The sequence below is a fragment of the Pollicipes pollicipes genome, unplaced genomic scaffold (genome assembly GCF_011947565.3).
Source record: "Pollicipes pollicipes isolate AB1234 unplaced genomic scaffold, Ppol_2.1 Scaffold_6686;HRSCAF=7923_pilon_pilon_pilon, whole genome shotgun sequence".
Taxonomy (NCBI): domain Eukaryota; kingdom Metazoa; phylum Arthropoda; class Thecostraca; order Pollicipedomorpha; family Pollicipedidae; genus Pollicipes; species Pollicipes pollicipes.
In genome coordinates this window covers 42,497,787-42,520,895 of record NW_023596921.1, presented here as the reverse complement: position 1 = coordinate 42,520,895, position 23,109 = coordinate 42,497,787, and the positions used below count along the sequence as shown (strand labels likewise).

The 23,109-nt window shown below is 56.9% G+C and overlaps 1 protein-coding gene across 1 annotated transcript; it reads right to left on the bottom strand.

Annotated features, from left to right (window-relative positions):
• Positions 1-1,761: 1,761 nt before the first annotated feature.
• Positions 1,762-22,260, bottom strand: LOC119108371 (protein inscuteable homolog). Its single transcript, XM_037231947.1, has 11 exons — positions 22,224-22,260; positions 14,389-15,588; positions 14,104-14,202; positions 9,372-9,569; positions 8,664-8,952; positions 8,028-8,264; positions 4,971-5,142; positions 4,506-4,681; positions 3,104-3,228; positions 2,350-2,413; positions 1,762-1,893 (listed from the first exon to the last, which is right to left on the bottom strand). The coding sequence occupies exons 2-11, from the start codon at positions 15,579-15,581 to the stop codon at positions 1,762-1,764; spliced, it is 2,685 nt and encodes an 894-aa protein (XP_037087842.1). The 5' UTR covers positions 15,582-15,588; positions 22,224-22,260.
• Between the last annotated feature and the right edge of the window lie 849 nt (positions 22,261-23,109).

Here is a 23,109-nt window from a genome sequence, read left to right as displayed (position 1 = left end):
GCCTCCACCAGCTTAGTTTTGCTGGATCATTTCCAGGATGGCAAGAGCAACTCTCCCGTCTTTAACTCCTCGCTCGTTCCTAGCCGTCTAAGGCGTCTTGCTAGTGTTTTAAGTCACGAAGGGTGCGTCAAAGACAGGATATCATTACATCACACTACCGACCGGAAGGGCCGCTGCTGCAGCCAAAACATTGCACAATGCAAGCTGGGAATTCTAGCACACACGGCGATCATTGAGCACAAGACGATATGCTAAAATCACCAGTTGAGATCCAGGACGTGCCTTCCTTACTGAAGCTGTCATTCAAGCATGAATTTTTCTCCTCAGACCTGGGGTGAAGAGAAGACTCATGCACCTCCCCCCCCCCCCCCCCCCTCCTCCGGTTATGCCGATTCCTTTCGGTTGGTTCGGGACGCCACTAACTTTACCTGAGGAACGATGAATATATTAGACAGCTTGCTGTTGCGCCGGCACACTCCTTGCTTATTGAAATGCTCAGCCTGCAGCTTTTCCACTTTTCGGTGTCAGTCAGACACCACGTTATCCATCAGCGGAACGCGATGCTGGTTTTAGGTTAAGAAAATGATATGGTGGAAAGTGCAGATATAAAAGATAGCTTTTGGAAGATATATCGCCGGACAAACTATCTTACGCCTTCGAAATAATACTGACGTGCTGTATAAATATCAATGCAGAACTGAAAAACATGCGATTTCACTTTTGGGCACTAACTGATCCGGACTCACGAGGGCTTGCGGGAGGCATCGTGGGTTTCCAAGTCCTACTAAGTCCTACCAAGTCCTACAAGTCCGCACACCGCTGCCATCTTCGGTAGGCTTCCACCGTGACCCAGCCATGCCTGCGCGTCACCAACAAAGTAAGCCACTGGCGCACCCTTCGGGCTCATGCAGTGTGAGCCCGATATCAGTCGCAGGTGACCAGGGTCATGCTGGGTTTGCTGACCGGCAGTTTAACTGCAATGGCTTGGCGAGGCATTGTAAATACCCGCTGGGCGGACGAATTTACTAAGATATTTTCTTGTAAACATGCACACGACGTCAATTGGTAAAAAACCGACCAGGTCTGACTAGGCTTTATTTTGTGATGCAGTACAGTTTATCCTACAAAGTGGCTACAGTGCCGCCCGCCTGTAACTATGGCGTGACGTTTGAACGGTTCTAAGATGCGCTGAGCAGAAATGGAAGACTAGATGGGCTAGGTAGTTGTAATCCTCCCCGTCATTTTCTGCCATGCAGTCTGGCAAATACGTGCAACAAAGCAACGCTCCGATGGCCATTCATAGCATCAGCGTGGCGTCACCAGTTCTCGCCGCCCGATCACAAAGGCGTCTCGTTGCACACGATTCAGCCGCGCCTGGACCCTTCCGGCGCTGTCGGCGTAACCGACGGCAGACGAGTGCGCACGCCGACGGTAGACGAGGACGCACGCCGACGGTAGACGAGCACGCACGCCGGCGGTAGACGAGTACGCGCGCCGACGGCAGACGAGTGCGTGCACCGACGGTAGACGAGTACGCACACCGACGGTACACGAGCACGCACGCCGACGGCGTAGACGAGTACGCGTGCCGACGGCAGACGAGCACAATCCAGCTCTGGGTGGCAGCACGGAGACGGTGCAAGTCGAGCGATGACGCTGGTCACAGCGGCGCGAGACATCCGAGAGATGCCGCTGGAAACATTTGGCCGCTGATGACTCTAGGAGCTCTCGTGGGCTTGCAATCGGACGGCGGGTCTGAAGCTATACGTAGCTCTCTTGCTTGGAAGAGCAGAGCAGGAACGACTCGAGAAGTCGCGGCTCCACCAGGTCCAGGCCGTTGCCATTTTCGAACACCTCTAGACCGCACGCGGACGCCATCTTGCGCAGCGTCGCCTGGAACAATCGAAAATCGGTTAGCACGGGCACTATCACGGGCCGGCGGGCTTGCCGTCCTTCCATTTTAAGTTATATTCGATTTTACTTCACCATTTCCGTGCTGCTAGTGTCAAACACCAAAAGGACATATTAACGAAACAGGACATGACCAAACAACGCCACCGTCCAAAGGTTAAAATTCCATATGTTCATTTCTAGCCATTTTGCGTTTTTTTTTTGTGTCATCTGATTTGCCTTCTCATGCTGCATTCGGATATTTAAACTAAAAGTTGAAACTTTCACAGATTTTTAGCTAAAGTAATGGGTTAAGACCCTGTGAAAATTTCGACTGATTGTTTAAATAACCCAAGTCAGCGAGAGTAGATATATCAAAAGACATAAAAAGCGCAAAATGGCGAAAAACTAACATATGAGGCTTTACCTTCGGACCGCAGAACGGAAGGACAAACGTACGATGAAAACGCCTTCGATCACACGTTTCAGCTTTAGTGTTCTACCAATTTCTCTTCGATTTGGTCTAGAAGTAACGCCACCAATATAACAATTACATGGTGCCGTTAGGAAAGCTTCCACGAAAGTCTCCCATCAGGCTACTGGGCAATTACCGGATTATCAGACACGCTGCCAAGCATTCTACTAAAGGATTATCTTGTGTACTGCCAGACACGTACCCCTGCATGTTTCATTAGATAGACTAGCGGGCACCTATACAGAAAGGCTACCGTGCTGGCTACCAGCAAGGTCACTAGGACCATGCACCATAGCGGATCCAAGAGGGAGGGCCAGGCCATGGCTCTTAAGAAGTTGAAACGACCAAATGTTTAACACTTTTGCTTGCTATTAGTGCAATCACCACCAATTTTGAGCTTGGGCCCCCAAACACACTCGGTCGCTGCCAGAATCTGGTGCTTGACCCGCCTCCGGTGGTGGGATACCAGCACTTGTCACCAAACATGCAGGGCGCACGAAACAGACACTGGACGGGTGGTGGCTGGCTGGCCGAAGCGTGCGCGCCCCCGGACTCACCAGACAGGCGACGAGCACGCCGTCCGAGTGGTTGCGCTGGGTGCCGTCGCGGCAAAGCTGCACCAGGCGCTGCAGGCCGCCTCCCTCGACCACCTGCAGCGCCACCGAGCGGCGCACGCACAGCCGCGACAGCGCGATGGCCGCCTTCTGCTGCACGCGCTCGGCCGCCTGCACGCTCGGCTCGGCCGCGTCGCCGGCTGGCGGGTGCTCGCCGAGGAAGGAGAGCAGCGCCGGCAGCCCGCCACTCCGCAGCACCTCGTCATGGCACTCCGTGATGGACGCCATGTTGGCCAGGATCGTGGCCACCTGGCGAGGAGGCGGCGAGTTAGCCGGCGAGCGGTGGCTGACAATCCACGCGCGGTGCTGTACGTTGTGCGGGGACAAACGCGTGGTTTCCGTTACGACGTTGGGCACAGGGAAGCGGAGTGTGATGTACGCCATCATATTGTGAGCAGAACGGTAGAGCATGATTTCCGTATTCTAATTTACAGTCACGTTATGCTACCTAAACGTGAAATCGCAGGTCTGATACCACATCAGATAATGCATTTATGCCCGGTAGATTTTCATAATACGTCATGTAATAATGCATGATGCATTTGGCTGGCTCACATGACATGAGCTTATAAAGCCTGTCAGCGACACATCCGGGGCGACATTGGGTATGTTCAACTTGATTTACTGTAACCTCGTCGCCGCTTTAAAAGAAGTAGCAACCCTTGGTTGACTCGCCAGCAGACATGATATTGATGGGGCTGACTAAGAGCGTAAAATCCGTTATACGCAGCTGTTTCGAAGGACGCCGTTGTACGCCGACTATCCAAGAAACCTTGTTACCCTTGATATGCGCGTTCTGATGTCATATGTAGTCGGCAATTTATGTGCAGTACACATATATGCAGTGAGTCGCATATGTCATATGTAGCCACCTGCCATTGTCTCCCCACACTTAACTGGGAGGAGTATAGCGAAAGCCTAGCCTAGCATATTTACTTCGCGAAAGCAACTTTGCGAATATAAACCCAGTGAAACATTTGGTTTCGGCTGCCAATAGGACAAGTCGTTTTGCCTAGTCACCTACTCGAATGAAACACCCTAAAGAATGATGACCACAGCGACATGCTGCGGTGATAGCATTACTGTGCAAGACACCGGTACGTCACCGTGAAAACCCCATGACAAGTGTCTCCCCAGTTTTGCACGACATTGAAACAACAGCCCTTAAAGACTTTCCTCATGACGCAACACTGAATCAGATGGAAGGCGTGGATGTGGGAAGGGCTGACAAAAATTGTCGCACGAGCGCAACAAAGGTGTTGCATTGCCTTCCGCTCACAACCTTGAAGCATACCAACGTGATGCAGCATTTCTGTGCCGATTGCCCGCCAACAAAGCGGAGGAAAAGTATCACATGACGTCAAGCATGATCGTGCGCCGACTGCGAGCTGTGCTGTAGTTCCCGTATTACGTGTCAGCCCGTGAGTGTGTCTTTGCAACATTGCTACACGACCTGAGGAAACGAAACCTTGCTACACACATCGCCTAAGGGACAGGACGCTGCGTCCGACGGCGCGCGACCTCACCTGATCCTTGAGGAAGAGGGAGCAGTTGTCGGCGTTGCGCGTGGCGTGCACCAACACCTTGGCGGCGCCGTTGTGCAGCAGGAGGCGGACGGCGCCGATGTTGAGGAACGTCAGGTTGGCCAGCGCCGCCGAGGCCAGCAGCAGCGTCTCCACAGAGTCGGTGGTCGCCGCCAGACCTGGCGTGCGGGCGCCCCGGTCAGAGCTCGTGCAGACACGCTGCTCAGCCGCCGCGTATGGTGCAAGCGAACACGCTTGGTCAGAGCATCACGTACAGCTGGGAAACGGCAGCATGCTGCTCAGGTCTTCGTTCAACCGGTGGAACCCTAATCAGACGTGGATCGGACCGACCATGCAGCCCCGTCTATCTTGCTCCCCTCAGCCACGGTGTGGCGAGACTACGCCGATCCGCACCCGAGGGAACCCAGAGCTCGGTCCGTCGCTCGCCAGTGCTCGCGGCGTGCTCACCAGTCAGCTCGCGTATGATGTCCTCCACGTGGTCGCTGATGCCGCGCACGTGGTGGATGCTGTCCACCCAGGGCGAGGTGACCTGCGCGATGACGCCGGCGCACTCGGAGCGCTCCTCCTCGGTGGAGCGGGGGTCCGCCAGAATCCCGGTCACCAGCCGGAGACCGTCCGCCTGCCGGGGGAGGTCACGGGGTCAGCCATGTCACGTGTCGCGGTCGCGGTCATGCCGCAGCCCGGTCGCGCTCCAAGCATTATCACGCCTCCGTGCTCGATGGGGAGTGTCTGGTCGTCGCGACAGGCCTGCCCCCATCACTGAACGGTCAGGGGGTGGCACAACGGGCCGGATCATGCCTGGCCTCATGGACCTGTCCTGTCCTGCGTCATGTCTTGGCGGCGTGCTGCCATGGACTATGTCCAACAGCCCAGACAATGGTAGGGCAACAGCGGCTAATGGTAGGGCACGACACTGCTCACGCGAACACTGGCAGGCGGTGAGGAACAACGCGCCAGGGAGTCGAACCGAAACTGTTCCTGTGCCCATCTCAGAAATACACAGCTTGCATTCTTGTAGCCGGCTTTCAGTGGGCGAGTCCCAAAATGAGACCTTAGCTCACCGCATGGCGACAACATCTGGCTATAGAGGCCACTTCTAAGACACATCACTCTGCTGCATGAACGATTAACACCCATGCTGCAAATATCGGCTTCCATTGGTGCCGCCAAAACAGATGTGCATTCAGTTATCTTATTATGACGCAGGCACAAGCGCACGCAGCCTACGATAAGAGCTTCCGTAAACGCAGTAAGTGCATTTACATAAGATGCAAAGCCCCTGTACAGGTAGCGCTTTCCAGGAGCTGTAAAGAGCTCCTTGCAGCAGCTCTTTGCGGCAATCCAATGGCATTACAGATGCTCAAGCTTACAGCAGATAGTCAGATGTGTTCCAAATTTCTCGGTGCACACACTAGCACCCGATGTTCTCCACTATTGTCATCGCTCCACGACACCAGCGTCACTTTCTAGACTATTGAGGAGGTAGAGCCCCAACCATTTGAAATTTTAACATCACTATATGAATAAATGATAACGGACTATCCATGGCTATTTTCGTAGCCGAATCAGGTGCATCGCATGGCGCGAGTCATGCGGATGAGTTAAGGGTAAGTTAGATTGTAAGTGTTAATATCAAAGTGAAAATTAATTTATTTTTATTTGCGGAGATCAAGAGATGTTAAGTTGATTTTAAATCTTCACCAATCGGATAAACACAGCAGCCATATTCATGAGTGCACGTTCACAGCCAACACCCTGAAATGAAGAGAAAGAACTCCCAGTTTACAACATGAAGTCGCCCAACACCATAACCAAAACATTATTTAACATCGCTGAAATACTGGCAGAAATGCAGGCATTACCCCGCCCCAGCATGCCATGTATGGCGTTCAATCTTCAGTGGCTCTGGCTAAGACCCGGCCTCAAACGAGGCGCACGCTGGCTGGTAAAACTGTGGTTAAGGCCTTCCTAGAGGCCGTTCGTGCGGCGCCGTTTTTGTTGACGTGCCACTGACGCGTCCACTCTCCACCACGAGGCTACTCATCCCTCGTTGGGCCATTCACGAGCGCGGCCGCTGGTGCAGGTGGTGGCCATACGTGAGAACCACACACCGGGGAATGCAGGCCAGCCTCGCAAGGATACCTGCTGTCGGAAAAACGGGGATCACGCGCCCGTTCGTGCGCGGCCGCCGGCCGGGCGAGCCACTCGGGAGGCTGCGGTCGGCGCCGGACCAGCGCCGGCCGCCGTGCGTGCTCGCCAGATCCTGGTAGCTAATCAGGGGAGCCACTGAGGCGGCCAGACGCGGCCCAACTGCTCCCGCGGCCCGGCGCGGCAGGGCGGCAGAGCGGCCGCCCGTGTGCAGCGGGTCACGCACCTCCGCTGCTTCTGAGGCCGGCCAACGGATCGGGGCTTCCGCGGACAGGTGGTGCACGCGGCAAGCTGCTAGTGTTCGGCTTGATCGGGCCGACGGGGGTGGTCTGTGGGTGGACCGGGCCGACCGGGGTAGTCTGTGGGTGGACCGGGCCGACCGGGGTGGTCTGTGGGTGGGTGGACCAGGCCGACCGGACCGACCGGGGTAGTCTATGGGTGGATCGGACCGAACGGGGTCGTCTGTGACTGGGTCGGGCCGACCGCGGGTGGTCTGTGGGTGGACCAGGCCGGCCAGGGTGGCCTTTGGGTACACCGGGCCGACTGGGGTGGCTTGCAAGTGGATTGGGCCGACAGGGGTGGTCTGTGGGTCCCTCCGCTGAGATCCTGAGTGTGACAGTGTATTAGTCCCGCGGCTTGAAATCGATTTTGCAAGTGTGAACTGGTCGACGAGCTGGTGTTCCTTTCACGGGGTATGACAGACATGTCGTCGGGGTTTTCTGAGGTCATTAAGTCATGATATGCATGGCAAATCCCGAAATTAGGTGTGGACGCAGACTGCTCTTGCTAATGGATCAGAATAATGACCGGTTGTTATGTAATATCTATCCGTGGGATTAAACGATGGTTGCATCTGGGATGGCCGGAGACTTCCTATCAGCGGCTCAATTGTTTGAGCTCCAGACCGACAGGCGGCACCAGAATACCATGGAGCTGACAAGATCTGTCGGTTCTCGTCAGAGGAGCAGAAATTTCACTCGTTTCATGATTAAGTGTCCATCAAGGGTGGAAAGACCAGCTATTAGCGAACAAGCTGCCGAGCTGAGGGCTTGGAGTCGGGTGAAGTATGTTTGCTAAGCGGGTAAGCTTTTACCTAAGTGCTGAGCAAACAAATCTTTCATTCCAGAAGACGGAAGCGACATATCATAGCGTCACTTCTTCACCAAACATTCCGCCAATGCAGGGCGGCAATATGACCTCGGTGGGATAACAAAGACCTTACACACCTCGTTGTTTGGTGTGGGGAGGGGGGAAGGTCGTCATGTCAACCGTAAAAACAATCAGTTGCCGCTAACAACCGAGCACCACATCGGGCCTCCTCTCGTCAACTAACGACCGTCAGCGGCAGGTGCTCACCTTCTCGAAGGCCTTGATGCCCTGCGAGACGCAGCAGACGGTGGCGAGCGCGCGCAGCGCCTGCGGCCGCAGCTGGCGGCGGCGGCCGGAGACGAGCGCCACCAGCCGCGAGACGGCGCCGTGCGCACACAGCACGCGACACAGCCGGCCGCCGTCCAGGCCGACAGAGGTCAGCGAGCGCAGGCCCAGCTTCAGGCAGAGCACGTCGCGCTCCGGCGACAGCGAGCTCAGCATCACCTGCCGCAGGCGCGCGGTCAGCACCGCCGGCAGTGACGTCACGCGGTCTGACGTCACCGGGTGACCTCGGCGGCAGACGGCGCGTCGCGCGGCGAAATACTGGGAAAACTACGCCGGTGACCGGTAAAGCTATGCTCAAAACAGGAAACTGATCGAGCAGACAGCGTTTGCCAGATGAACGCGATAACCCAGCAAAAAGGAGAAGAAAAAACATTACCCACGTCTTTTCGAATGATTTTGCAGCAAATGGATTATTTGCAGCCCGAGCTCAAATATCGCGGTCAGCGCTCGTAACTCAGGCAAACAAACTCACCCCGGTGACATCACCATGCCCGGTCACGATCAGCGGCAGCACGTCAGGTGGCCACACCAGCCTCATTGAGGAGCACAGCTGCTCACCTTAACTTCTTCGCCGAGAATGAGATCGACCAGGTGGTTGAAGGCCTGCGCTAGCGAGGCCAGCACTTCCACCAGATCGTCGACCTTGAACGTGCGGTTCATCTGGCCGCAGGACTTGACGTACTCCAGCATCTTCTCCATCAGGGAGCGCAGTTTGTCGAGGTTCTGCACGTGCGAGGCCTGACCGTCCGGATGCGAGATCACGTACTCTCGCACGAAGCTTTGGATCGCCTCGGTGACCGTCTGCGCTATCCGAGGGACCTCCTTGATGTCCAGCTCCTCCATTCGACTGTGCAAAGGTATACACGAAAGCGTTACCGACTCTGATCCCTCGCTCTCGTGTCTGCAAGCCGTGGCGAACACTACGGTTTAGTTCGCCATGACTTTTCCAATAGTTCTCTCGACTAGAGTCCAATATGCCAGAGAGGCAATACAACAGTTGTGGGCAAGTTCAACGACACAACACACTCCGTTAGGATGAAATGGCGCAACGGTGAGCGAATGAAATGCAACAAATCCTTTATGCAGAGAAGACAACGCCAGTCGGGTTCGAACTGGTCTGATGACCACAATGTACACCGCTAGATTCGAGAGACTTCTCATCTGTGACTAAAAAGTTGGAGCCATCACATCCACGACTGCTGTCTATCTGGACAAACGAGTGCACCCTGCACAATCTGCACACTGCGCACACACTCGTAAACTCACGAGAAGAGCGAGGCGAAGTCCCGGCTGACGGTTTTGGCGCGGACCTGAATGTCCCGGATGTTGGTTCGCGCGTTCCTCGCGGCCAGCGCGAGCAGGTGCGACATGTCCGAGATGACCGACTTGCTCTGCAGCGTGTTCATGCATTCGACGTCCACCTCCCAGCACTGCTCCTGCAGCCAGTGGCGCACTGACGGGGACCTGCACGCACGGGTCAGGTCAGGTCAGCTGGGGTCACTCCGGGATCACTCCGGCCAGCTGGAGCTACAAGCGGTCAGGTGAGGTCGCGTAACATCAGTTAAAGTCAAATCAGGCCACGTGACGTCAGGTGAGGTCGTGCAAGATCAAATGATTCATGTGAGGTCATCCCAGGTCATGTGGTGCCAATCGCGCTCTAGTCGCGATACCTGGGCATGGGCAGACTGAGCGAGTCAAATGGCTGACCTTTCCACCTCTAAGCACCCGGCTGAACGCTGCACACGTGTTACATGAACCAGTGACAAGGTTTACTGCCCAGTGGAATGTATGACTGCTTGATGTAACATATACAACAGCATGAGATAATTGTCAATTCCAGCTACGAATAATCCTGTGCCGCCATGTTGTTCTGTGCTTGTCTCTGATCTCCGCTTCCAGCCAAGCATTTGTCGGTCAGACCAGCCCATTCCTGTTAGCTAGCTGGCGGTCAGCACTAAGAGTCGTGGAACTTCCTGATCAGTTAAGCCATTGGCGGAGACCTTAGAGGCCCAGACACGTTTTGTTCACCACTTATGTCATTTCACCTTCGTCAGTTTCCCGTATACTGTGCCAATCAAGGACAAGAGGAACTCCAATCGCCCATTGTCTAAAAGAATACGCTTTTCTGACGCCAACCAATATCGTAAGGTGATTTTCAAGGTAACTGGATGCGAAAGCAAGCGTTCTCTGCGTGATTAATGCAGTGACGGTGATACGTTCCACTCAGACAGACATGTCTTTTCCGCGGAAACTACGCGAATAACATTGAAGTGACTCGCTAATAAAGACGTTTAAAAATGTTGCCATTTGGTCTGGCGATTCCCAGGCAGACTCATGCCGCATCACTTTGAAACATAACCACAGTGGACAATTTCAAATGCCTGTGGCATGTTTACTTGCGCTGCGCATGCATGCGTACATATATTAGTGTTTGAAAAATGGCCAGCTAGCATTAACTTACTCAAGGCCTGTGCATCATGTGCCTGGCAGCCAAATCCTTCCAATGCCTCGCTCTTGCTACCAAGCATGCGGCCCAAATCGGCAATTTCCTTTTCACTTTCAGCGAACGTCTTCACGAGAAGCACGCTTGCATGTCCCGCTACTCGAAGCCGCGCCGCCGCCCGTCCGGCCGCGTGCGGCCTCCAAGCGCGTGCGCCGGCCAGACGGGGCCGTGCACGCGGCTACGCCCGCACGGGCGTGCGCGGGCCGGTGTCGCGTCAGCGGCGCCTTCTGATTGGGCCGCAGCGCGCACGCTCGCCGCGCGCACGGACTGGAAACATCCGGGACGCGAGAGGGCGCGGTATGCGGAGGGGATCAGCCCAAGGTGGCCGTTTTCCTCGTCTGCGGCCGGCGTAAACTGCTCACGGCTGCCTATATCGGGGGTGGACGCGGATGCGGCACGGGATAGTGATCGGGCAAGTGCCGAGATCGTCGCCAATCGGGCGGGGACGATCCGCTGAATGGAGTGATCATCCGACAGAGCTTTCCTCTCGCCGTAGCGGTCTGTGCGGCGAGTGCTGCTAGGAAACGGAATGCTCTCATGAACGCGATCATCTCTGATCTATAAATAACGCGAGGCAGTGGCCGGTTAGCGCCATGCCGAAGTGCGGCCGAGCGTAGCTACCGAAACAGGCGAAAGAAATAGCCGCCGCGTGCCACACCATCAGCTTTTCACAGCCGCCATCACACCCGCGCGTGCCGCATTATCGGTCCCTGGACACAGTTCACGGTCACGACACGAGAGTCTATTGGCTATGGGGCTGACGTGTCTGCATTGCTCCAAGCCTGGTCACGGTCATCTGGTCGGTGATAGATTGTGGTAATCGACAGAGCCGGCATCAAACTGTCATTAGCCTCTGGGTCGCCAGAGCGATCTCGCAGCGGGTGCACGCATGTCGAATTACTGCTGCCCAAATTCGGTCGACGCGAAGTTAGACCGCGAATTTTCCAAAACCCCCGCAAATCCCGGGCTCGGAATTCCAGTGCCAATCGTCCACAAGGCTGTCTGTCGAGTTTGGCGTATTACGCATTGTGGTCTCGCCTATAAATGCGTGTCTCCCGCAGAGACAACACACCCAGCGTGATATCGATGCTTAGCATACCACTCCATCTCGTATGGCATCTCCCCCACAGACATCAGCCGACAACACTGAAGGAGACACTCCCGTGCTCAGCGGGGTCCCAATTCACGGGCACTTCTGTTTTGGCGCGCGCTGCCCGAGCTTGAGTTACTTAAACCCCATCACCAGCACGGGTCATCCGTCCAGCGATGTCAGTCTCACCCAGGCCACAGATTCCACAGGTCCCCCAGGCCAGGGACACCTCCTGAACCTCAGCACGTGTTACCAATACTGAGGCAGATATTCGTATCAGTTGGTTTCCAATGCGTCTTGGTTTGATTGGGATTATAGCCCCTTCGCCTCTTCGTGACCATTTTAGGGATGAAGGGATAGTGACGAGGTGAGATAATACTGCATGCACATGGAAGTCCCCAGCGGAGACCTATCTTTAGACCTCTCCCGCCCAAGGACCCTCTTAGGGGCGTGTGCTTAACACTCGGTCGAGCACAAGGGTCACTTAAGCCCACTTACAGTTTGTGCCGTGAACCTCGCCTCGGATCGACGTAGCGTCGCGAGATTTTAGGACGAAGCGTGAGCGATGAGAGAAGGGCGGATGCCAACGAGTCTAACTCAAGTTTTGGGACATCTCCCTCTCCTGCGCATCCCATCTAGTTCGGGGACACCTGCCTCTTAGAAGCATATGGGTTTCCCGAATGTGAAATCTAACTGCCATCTATCAGGGGGTTCTCCCGATGTGGGATACTCATTCCACATTCACATCTGTTATCCAAGCACGTGGATTCCCCGGACTTAAGACACTACTCACTGCAATCGCGAGTTATCCAGGGGTGTGCATCACGTCCATCTCGGTGAATGTCACCAAGTCTAGAGACACCTCTCCCCTTCCCCGAACCTAGTCACCCGATTCGAAGACGACCTCCGGACTGGAGCGTTACACCCACTCCAGGGACGTCTCTGTCCCACCTCGGCGCGGGTCGTCCGGTTCAGAGCCCCGGTGCGTACGCCTTCACCCTCCCGCCGCGCCGCCGCCGGGGGCCAGGTGGAGACACGACAGCGGCCGGCTCCCGCCATCGATCTCGGCCGCCGGGGCGCCGACAGACGGCCGGCCGCGGCCTTGGCGCCGTCGATGACTGATGACCGGACGCCGGCCGCGGATGCGTCCCCGCCGCGGGACGGTAGCGAGCTGGGCACAGCCCGATCCGGTCCTGACTGACCGCAGTCCGCGGCGCACGCGGGCGAGCTCCATGCAGAGCCCCGCTGCGGAGTTTAATCACGGTGCGGTCGAGTCCCGACTGCTGTCTGTAGGCGACTTGAGCGCCCGCTCTGTAATCACGTGAACCGATAACGGCTCGGTCGCCTCCTGGTCGGGTTCTGATCGGGTCCTTATCGGGTCCTGATCGGGTCCTAATCGAGCCCTGGTCGGCTCCTGATCGAGTCCTGGTCGGGTCCTAATCCAGTTCTGGTCCAGTCCTGATCGAGTCCGGGTCCCAATCGCAGCGTGTCCTGAATGCGCCCGGACCCTTGAACGCGCTGTAATCCAGGCCCGAGACTGGTGACGTCCGTAGTCCAGACCGATCTGGTCCGGGCGGCGTCCGGGCCATGACCTAACTGCGCCCTGCGGACGTCCTGCCCGCGTCCCGCAGTCGCATTTAGGCGGCGACTCAGCTGTACCCTAACCGCGGTCCGGTCGAGTCGTGACCGAGATACGCCCGCGCGGCGATAGCGTCGTGACCGCATGCTGACCGCCACATAACGCCATCCGCCGGCAGGTGAGCAGCTAGGCGACGCGTCCCCGTGCGCGGCATCAGTAATGCGGCTAGGTGGGGGCCTGGCGGAGCGAGGGGAGGGGGCCGGGGTTGCGCAACGAGCGGTTATCTCCCTGTGGTGATGCCGGTTTTACGGGGAGGCGATTATAGTTGGGGCCGATTGCCTCACAAATTCTGTGTGAACAGCATGGTACGCCGCAGTTTGTTAACGATTGATTGATTGTTGGTTAAGTTATGGACAATAGGCCCGGGCCTGTCAGAGGCCGTAGTTGTGCGTTGTGTACAATCTTTTGTTAGCTTTTGTTCCATCCAAGAAAGTGAGCCTGGAGAACATGATGACCTGCCCCAAAACAGGACGGTGATGGTTTTGATCACCTTCAAGTCCTCGCGTTCCCCCGACAGATCTTAGATGACCTCTGTTTTACGAATGTAATGTTTTAAGCCTCATGACTGCAGTTGACAAAAAGCATGTTGGCTAAGTAGAATCGCATGTTAACCCGCCTTCGTTATAAGGAGCAGCCCTCTCTGACGTCTTCTAACGAAGCTACCCACATACCTTCCCTGACCAAACTCGGCCACACAGTGTTAGGGCATCACCGGGCTGGCGCGTCTAACCCCGCGCCGACCCCGCCTGACCTGACGGCCACTGACCTGACGTCGTCGATCCGGATGGTGGGGTCGGGCCGGGCCGCCTGCTCGCGGGGCAGACTGCAGAAGCGGCGCGCCTGCAGGTCGGCTGCCGCCTGCAGGCTCCAGACGGATCGCGGTCGGCGCGGCAGCGTGGCGGCGCCGGCCGTCGGCGCCAGCTGGGACCAGCGCCGCTGCAGCTGCCGCTGCCGGCCGCCGGCGCGCAGCGTCACCGAGCCGCTCTCGGGCGCGCCCGGGCGCAGCGTCGCGGCGCTGGCCGAGCGCACCGCCGCCGCGTCCGGCGGCGACCGCGGCGAAAAGTCGATGGTGGTGTCGTTGAGCGAGGGCCGTGGCCGGACGGTCACGTGCTGCGTGTCGGGTAGCTCGGCGCGCTCGAGGATCGAGTCCAGCTCGCGCTCGATGGCCGAGCACTCGAGCACGTGGTCGGCGCGCACGGGGCTGGAGGTGAGCGGGCCGGCGCGGCCAGCCAGCGCCAGGTCCTGGCAACTGGCGGAGACGGCGCCCAGCCGCTTGTACTCCTCCACCACCTGCAGGCTGGAGTGCGAGAAGCGCGACGATTTGGGCGTGTGGCCGGCCCGCGGCCGCGGTCGGGGGAGCGTCGAGGACTCCTGGCTCGCCGGCGGGCCGGCGGGCGTCGCCAGGGGGGTCGCGCTCGCGCACTTCGCCGCGCGACCCGACGCGCTGGCGCCGCGCATAATCTTGGAGAGAGTCCGCGCGAACGACCGCTTCTCGAAGCGAACGCGCCGCTCACGCTTGTGGTCGTCGCTCTGGGAGTCATAGTTGGACTCGCCCGAGTCGGAGAAGCCAGAGTCTTGACTCCGCTGGCTGGTGGGCGAGCCCAGCAGCTTGTTGCGCGCGTCCGGCTTGTAGTCGGCGTTGCATTCGAGGAGACTCTTTTGCTCGAGGTTCTGCACGCGGCAGAAGAAGTCAATACCTTTACTACTGTACGCCCGCACGTTTTCTATACCACACGTCGTGGTGCTGTTGCTCTTCGGGAAACATTTCTCCGCGGCCTCGCTAACACCGACGTGCGGCTTCCACAGGTTCTTCTCCGCCTCCGTGGAGTTCATCTTGGACGCGTTGGCTGCCAGTTCCAGCTCTTGACCGCTGTCTCTGACGTCAAACAGCCTGCGTCTAGTTCCACGCGGCTGCTGCTGTTGCTGCTGCTGCTGCTGCTGTTGCTGCTGCTGCTGCTGCTGCTGCTGCTGACGACGCGCCTGCTGCTGCGGTGAGATCAGCGGCTGCGGTGGCGCGGCGCTCAGCGGGTGCCTGTACACGGGCGCGCGGTTCGGCAGCACGGCCAGACACGTGTCCGAGGCGAACCGGCGGCCCACCCCGGCTCTGGGGCTGACTCCACCCCTGCGAGGCGCGGCGCCGATGTCGGCGAAAACGGGCGTCAGAGGCGGACTCAGGACGGCACCTTGGCGGACAGCCTCACGCAGGCGGCTGCCGTTCAGCGGACTGGGGCGCACCGCGCTCATCGTGGCCCTGCAACGGACGGGAGCGCGGCGGGTCAACACAGCGCCCACCGCAGGCCATAGCATGAACAGTTAGTCGGCCGCCAGGCAATCACGGAAACCGCAAGAAAACAGCAAACCACCTGAGACAGAGGACGGCCTTGCAGCGCTCCTGTCCAGAAAGTAAACGGTCCAGAAAGATAGAAAGAACGCCCAAATTCAGCCCCAAGTCACCAGAGGGGCGAAGGTGGTTGGTCTCGAAAGATGTGCACGTATGACATAAAACATTATGTAAACATGGCTGCTATTCTTTGCTTAGCTTGTGTGATTATCGCAGGTTTATGGAATTTCTAGGGCTGTAGATCAAATTTAAAAGAATGAATTGCCATATTCAAAGTAGACACAACAACGGTCGTCCTTTCTTTTCAATCATTTGCAAACATTAGACATTTTTGCGCAAAGGACTTCAGTGCAGGCACGCGCCGCAGGCTGCCTACTGTCTAAGCCAGCAAGTGAGCGCGCGGGGCGATCTGTTCCAAACTGACATCGACTTTTCAGTGCCCGCTCCTCAGGCCGGTTCCAAAAGCATCCGCCAGAAAAACTACCTGAGTCTCATTAACCTGTTAAATTGACGCCGGATTCGAACAATAGAGTATTATCAAGGCATCATCGCGACAGTCCGACACATTTGCGTCCTATCTTAATGCCATCAGTCGCAGCAGCCAGCAGTCGCTTGTCTGTCGGTTGCAACATGCAGGAAATTCTGTGTATGGCTGCTGTACGAGGACTGGTGGAACGTAATGCTTATCGTTGTCGGGCCGGTCTGCCGAGCAACACGACAGCAGGGCGTAAAACATGTTGCAGTGTCGCGGTAAAAAAAAACGAGATAAAGAACTGAGAGGGTTATTCGGTTTCCGTATCAGAATTCCTGGAGCATGGGTTAATATCCTGTACCGGCATATTTCGCTGGCCTCATATCGCTGACGTGCGTATTGGACCCCGGCCAGTTTCGGTGGCAGAGTGTGAGCCCGTCCTGCCAGGGACTCAGACGGCTCCTGGGCGCCTGTAATCCGGCCACATTTGGTGGCCAGCAGCCTTTGCCTTCCTGCCCTCTTAAGCGTCTTTGCCAGGATACTATCCTCACCTGCTCGCTTACTGCGGTGCTTAGGTCAACGACAATTCAAGCTTCTATCTCTTACCGCCAAACGCCTGCAGTCGCTGCGAATACAGACTTCACCACACCAAAACTCTCAGGCCGGTCGCGCTCGCGTGACCCTGCCAGGCCAAGAGGGGTTTTCCCATCCTCGGAGCCACCGATCGGTGATGGACCAGCGCCGGAACGCCTCGTCAGCACCGGAACGCCCCGTCAGCACCGGACCACCGCCCGGGTTGTGGCCGGCCTGCGCACGTGCAGCTGCTTCGCAGGAGCCGATGCCGTCTCGCGATAGCGGCCACCGCGCTCTGGCCGCCGACTGCTAGATTAGCCGAGCCACGGCCGCCGGCGCGCGCCAGCAGCCTCGCTTCTTGCCAGCGCCGGCTCTCAGAGCGCCGAGCCGGCTGACGCCGTGGGACCGGGGAACCGACGCCACAGCTCTGCCGGCGAGGGGCAAGGGTACTGACCTGGCTGACGCTGTGGGACCGGGGAATCGAAGCCACAGCTAAGCCTGTGGGGGGCAAGGGCGGCCCGGAGCAAAGCGAGGGGAAGTCGGTCCAGATACGGAGGTTGGAAGGGAAATGGCAACGGTTCCATTACCGACGTCTTTCTGCTAGGCCACGGGGCAGAAATACGCTGAAATACGCTGCGTTTGCTGCATCCGGCTACCCGCTGCCAAATTTGCGTTCATCCTGGCCTGCAGGAAAGTCTACCCAGGATAAAGTGAGTGCGGTCTCAACTGACGCACGGCCGTCTTCCACGAATGGTGAGAGAGCCCTTCTCTGTCGGATTAGCGGCCGAAAGACTTAAGTCGCAGGGCGTTTCAGGCAGCCGCCACAGCTGTAACCACCTGACGATATTTTTCACGGGATCCTAAAACTTGTGGTGTTAGCAGGTGTCCTCTCGTCTAATTCATAACCTGGGCACACGGGAGCTGCTGGAAGGACGAGTCCGGGCCGCCCCTCCGTCCGTGGCGGCAGTCAGTGAATTTCGGAATCGTCTGAGAGCAAATCCCAGGGTCGACCTGCCGCCTAGATAAATCGTTAGAAGCGGGCGTTAACATTGACTGATGACTGGTGACACTCAGATGGCTCGAAAATTTGTGTTTGGCTAACCGGGGGTCGAAGCGGTATTTTTCAGCGATATTTCATCTGATTGAGCCATCAATTCGATTGGCGCATAGCTAGATACCATGCGTTTTTCAAGGCGCTCTATTCAGGTTGGGTTTCGTGGCCAAAGCGGTAGCAATTCTTCCACGCCGCTGTAATCGCAGGCGGAATGTGTGCTATCAATTTCAAACCCATAATTCTGTTCTGCCCATTTGTAATAGTGACACTAATGCAGCTAAACTTTAACGCTGCACGGAAACTTATCGTTCAAAGTCTACATGGGCTTGACAGACAAGAGTCGTTCCAAACGTCGTGCACACTGGCGGGCGATAGCCATGCCACGACCTGTTTGAGGAGATACCATCCGGCTTCAAGCACTCTGCCGTCTGCGCCCTCCAGGTGTTGTGTCTGTTTACGCCCGCATGGCGTGACTGTCCGGCAAGCCCATATTCAAGTCCTGAGCGTCACGCCACCGGTCACGCCGGCGTCACGCCATACGCGCATTAGCACGCGCGGAGAAGATAGGGAGCGGCGGCGCCCGTCTCCAGCCTGTCGCCTGTCGCGCTGCGCACTCACTACGGCCGCGCTGCTCTTCTGCCTTCACTGCTTTCTCGGGGTAAAGTGCAGCAGCTGAAGAAACGAAACGAGATCGAAGACGACCGGTGCGTTTCTCCCGCGGCGCGGATTGCGTCAGTGTTCGACTCACGCGTCGCATTTGTCTCGTTCCCGCCGCAGGTCAGTTGCGTGATGCGCGTGGCGACATGGCGCAACGTCGTTCACGCCCGCCGCAGCGGCAGCCGGGTGCCATGAGCGGGTCAGGAGGGCTCGTGACCGTCACACGGCCCATGGCTAGGGCTGTGAACAGGTGAGGATGCGGTGGGATTCACACTTCAGATTCGCCGCCGATCAACTGAGTTCGGGGTCAAGACAGGAATAATGCTCGACTGCGATTCAGTCACCTCACTGTGGATGATGACCTCAGTTGTCGGTCAACGAAATGGAAACTGACCTTGACAGCCCCCCCCCCCCCCCCCCCAGAGAATGGCGTCTGGCGTTCTCAGCGTGTGGCCGACTTAATCACTCCCCGCGGAACTTCGCTCCCGCTCGTACAGCACGCCGAGCTGACCGATCTCACGCCAGATGTTCAAAACCCGCCAACTGGGCGCACCGCCATCACGCCGACGCGGGGCGCCGATAAAGTAAGCCATCACACACCGGCACAGCGCTGACCCTACCATCCAACGGCTGGCCGCCTTCGAGCGAACACCATCCGTTTGCAATCAAACGATTTGAGCCGGGTGGCCCGACCATCTACGTCGGGGCGCGACGCCCCGACCGGCGGGGCGGGTCGGCGTCCTCCGACGCCGCGTCCCAGAAGGTCGTTACAGCCGCCGGACAGACCGGTCTAATGAGGCCCGATCGGCCGGACAAACGAGCGCACGGCCGCGGCCCGGCCGCCTCGCGCCGCTCCCAGAATCGAGCCGTAATGGGCCCCCCAGATGCGGTCAGGGTGGCGCCGGCAGCCTTTACGACCCGGCGGCCATTACGACACTGGTACCGCACACATGCTGGTGTGTTGGAGCCGGCTGTAAAGCTGTAAACGGGTGGCTGCCGGCTGTTCCTGCTCCGGCCTGGATCTAAGTCGAGGCCGCCAGGGCTGGGCCTTCATGGCACTTTTTCCAATAAATACCTTTTCTCTTATGTGGGTCACCAATTTGTCCATGGGCAGAGCTCACAAAAGGAATGGGCACAAACAAAAAAAATCGCTTAATTACGTCACTTTATTTCGGTGTAAGCACGCTGAACATACAATTCTAAGGGGCCCGCCGATAGGTGATGAACAAGTACGAGAACTCACGGGCTGTAATGCTATCACCTATTCCATTTATTAAGTACAGTTCTAAATAACGCCTTTTTGTACTGAATTTTTCCATACCATGTCAACCATGATCAGAAAGCGCTGGCAGAGCTCCCGTTCAAATAGCATCTGACAAAACGGCAGCTCAGAGCAGGCTTCCCTTACGCATTAAGGCTTCCAGCGCATTAGTCCCTAACAGCAATCATAGAATGGCCAGTGTTGGACCCGATTCCAGAAAGGTACGGTTCGTATCCCCGCAATTTTCTCCACAAACCTGCCCCAGACGCACAAAGGCTCCACATTGTCCCCGCCAGTGCTGGGCTATAGCTCAGCCGCGCGGACAGCACGAGCTTCCATTCACCCCGAGCCGCCATGCCTGGACTATTGACTGTCGAACGGGTTCGGGAGCCTTTTAATAAGCCACGGGTGGGCGCAGGTCGGCAAGGAGACGCAGCCGGCACGGCGGCCGGCCGGGCCAGCCTGAACAGATGTTTGTTCGGTTTAAATGCCGCCCTCCGCCGGCCGGCATCAAAGCGCTCCAATCTGCCGTCGATGGCCTTTGTGAGTGGCGGGGTCGGAACAATGGCACCCAACGGCCGGCTCTGTGCCTGGCGCACCGTGCTGACACCCTGTTTACTTTCCAGATGGACGGAATGCCTAGCGCGCGCCGACCGGTGAGCCCGAGAGCCCAGTTGGGGGAGGGAGGGAGGCAGGTGTGACCCCCCCCCCCCTCTCCCTAGATAACCCGCAGCATTTATTATTATCATTACACTCTACTGTGTAATGAAGTTCAAAGTGCGCTCTACCCGTCGTTGATCGTGACAAGCGCTTACCGCTGAGGTGGCTCCAAAAGCTGCTTGGGTGGTGACCGCGGAAGCGCTGGTGACAGTTTGGCGACGGTCGTGTAGTGCATGACCAGGTCGTAACGGTTACGGGCACGTCGTGACCAAGTCCTCATCACGGAGGCATTCTTAGCACGTAGATGTGCTGTTAGTTTGCTGGTTCTATAGCTAACCGCGTGACCGCAAATCGCTAGAGTAATATTACATGCAGAAGACATGCCCGCAGACAGTGAACATCCATGACCAATACCGAGGTGAAGGTGGACAGTGCAAGCTTTGTCATCAGCCTTCGGAACGCAATATTCGAGGAGTGGTTAAAGGGGATGGCCCCGCTCTTATTCAAATAGGTATTTCTATTTTTAAAGCAAATATTTTGCACGCAAAAATTTCAACACAAAGTTAAAAATAACAACAGCTTTTTAACCTCAGCAAATCTCGAACAACTGAAGCAGTGCCTCTTCTGCGCTCCATTTTCTACGTAACGACATGGACTTAACAACTGTTATGAGAAGACTGCTTCCACCTGGCTGCCTGCCATAGGGCCCATGCCAAGGCCATCACTTGGCAGAATTATTACATCGTTAAGATGAATAGCTGCAAATGCACACGAAAAGTAAAAGGAAGACAAAAATAACGGATAAATTAGAAGATGATCCCAGAACTTTGGGCTCGCTTAAGTCAATAATCATTTTTTCGGCAGGACTATCCTCCTAAGGCATCATTAGCACTCGGCGCAGATACTCAGCTGGCGTCCAAGTATCTGGGGGACTTGAAGGCCGCTTGGGCGCCGGTTTGGTCGTTTCTCCAAAGCCTGCGGCCTAGACCGATGAGTGGTTGACACGGGGGAATCCTCACGCCAAAGGTGACGACGCATGGCGAGAAGGGACATGCGTTGAGCATCGACTCGAGGCTCTGCCGCTCGTTGGAGCCTATAGATGTGATAGCAAAGCGGACGACCCTCCCCGTGCTCCCAATGACATCCACAGATTTGGAAACCTGGTTCACGATCGTCCAGTGACCCCCCTCCCCCCCCCCCCCGCCTCTCCAATTACGCCCGACTTTCACAATATCTGAAACAGGTCAAGCGACCAAATCGGCCAACTCAGCTGTGCCAGCGTCAGCGACCGCTCTGCCTTTTCGGCATTCAGTGAAAGGGTTCGTCAGACGTTACTCCACTCCTCGGAAAGCCTCCCGGGCGATAACAACGCGCCTGCAGGCCCTGTCGACATCACGGCCGCCTAGTCACGCTACTGCTACGTCCCGTGCACTACTGCATCAGCCCCGAAGCCTTCGTACTGATCGTTCGTTGCATGTGGCGATCGGAATCGGGCATGACGTGTGCAAGTTCTGGCAACAGCGCTGCTGCCCCCGTGTTCCGTGAGAGCTGATTGCGCTTTGCGGATGGGAACTAGAAACTGTGCCGGTCACCAGTGTTTTAAACCGTCCACTTTCGTTAGCGATCAATGATAACAGCATAGTGCTGGTTGCGCCTATTCGGCGGTACATTAGTTCGCATAGAGAGCATTGATAGTGTTGCCATGCACGTAATTTGCAAAAATTTACTGATGCTCATCTTTCGCATGTTTGAAACTACCTATGCAAGCATCATATATATATATAATATATATATATATATATATATATATATATATATCCCAGCCACCAGCACAGATCCCCGAAGTCGCTCGCAGGTCCGCCTCTCACCTGGTGCCGGGTCCTCACGTGTTCTCCCCATGCGAACCCTGCACCAACTGCGGCGCCCGCGCGTGCTCGGTGCGTCCCCCCCCCCGAGCTATGGGACACCCGGGCTCCCACGGGGCGGGCCGTCTCAATGGGTCCTGTTGAGGGGCGCACGGGCCACGCGGTGCGGGTCGATGGCCGTCAGGCGGCTCCTCGCCGAAGGAGACGGACGATATCGGAGACGGAGTTTATTGTCTCCGTGGGTAGGCGAGGATGCCCAGCGCGCGATGGCCGCGGACTGTTCGGCGTTCGCGGCGCCGATCATGGAGCATGGGGATTTGTGTGTAATGACGGTGGGGCGGCCAGTGGGAGAAAACTGTCGGTGGACGACGCTCTACAGGTTATAACTTCTAGATGTTAGACATGTTTAGGCTACCAGGTGTTGTTCGGCGACCGTAACTGCCAAGTGAACAATTCGGCAGAACGCTATCAGCGTTCGCGTCACGTTTTGATTGGAATCCGGCACGCGTCCAAGCGGCCGAGGTTGCGAAACAAGCCTCGCAAGCCTCAGCTTTTAGCAGCTGGGACCGACCTTTCAGGCCGCTTAGCGCCATCGGTAACGCCCCGACCTGGCTTGCCTTGGCAGAGTCGCTTTGACCCCGGAACGTTACCACGCATGCAGAGCACGTCCTCTGCATCCAACCTGCTTCCTTTCCTGGGCATTTGATGAGTGGCACTTCCACCGGATCCTGGGTCAAGGCCCGCCCTTCGGCTAATCAGAGCACGCGCGTGTTATGTCAATGCCGCCACCGGTGTGCGATTATGTGCGCCTCTGAAGTTGATCACATTGGCGTGAAGGTTAACAGTCTCTTATCAAGGCTGCCGGGCCGTTCCTCCTTGTTGACGTTTG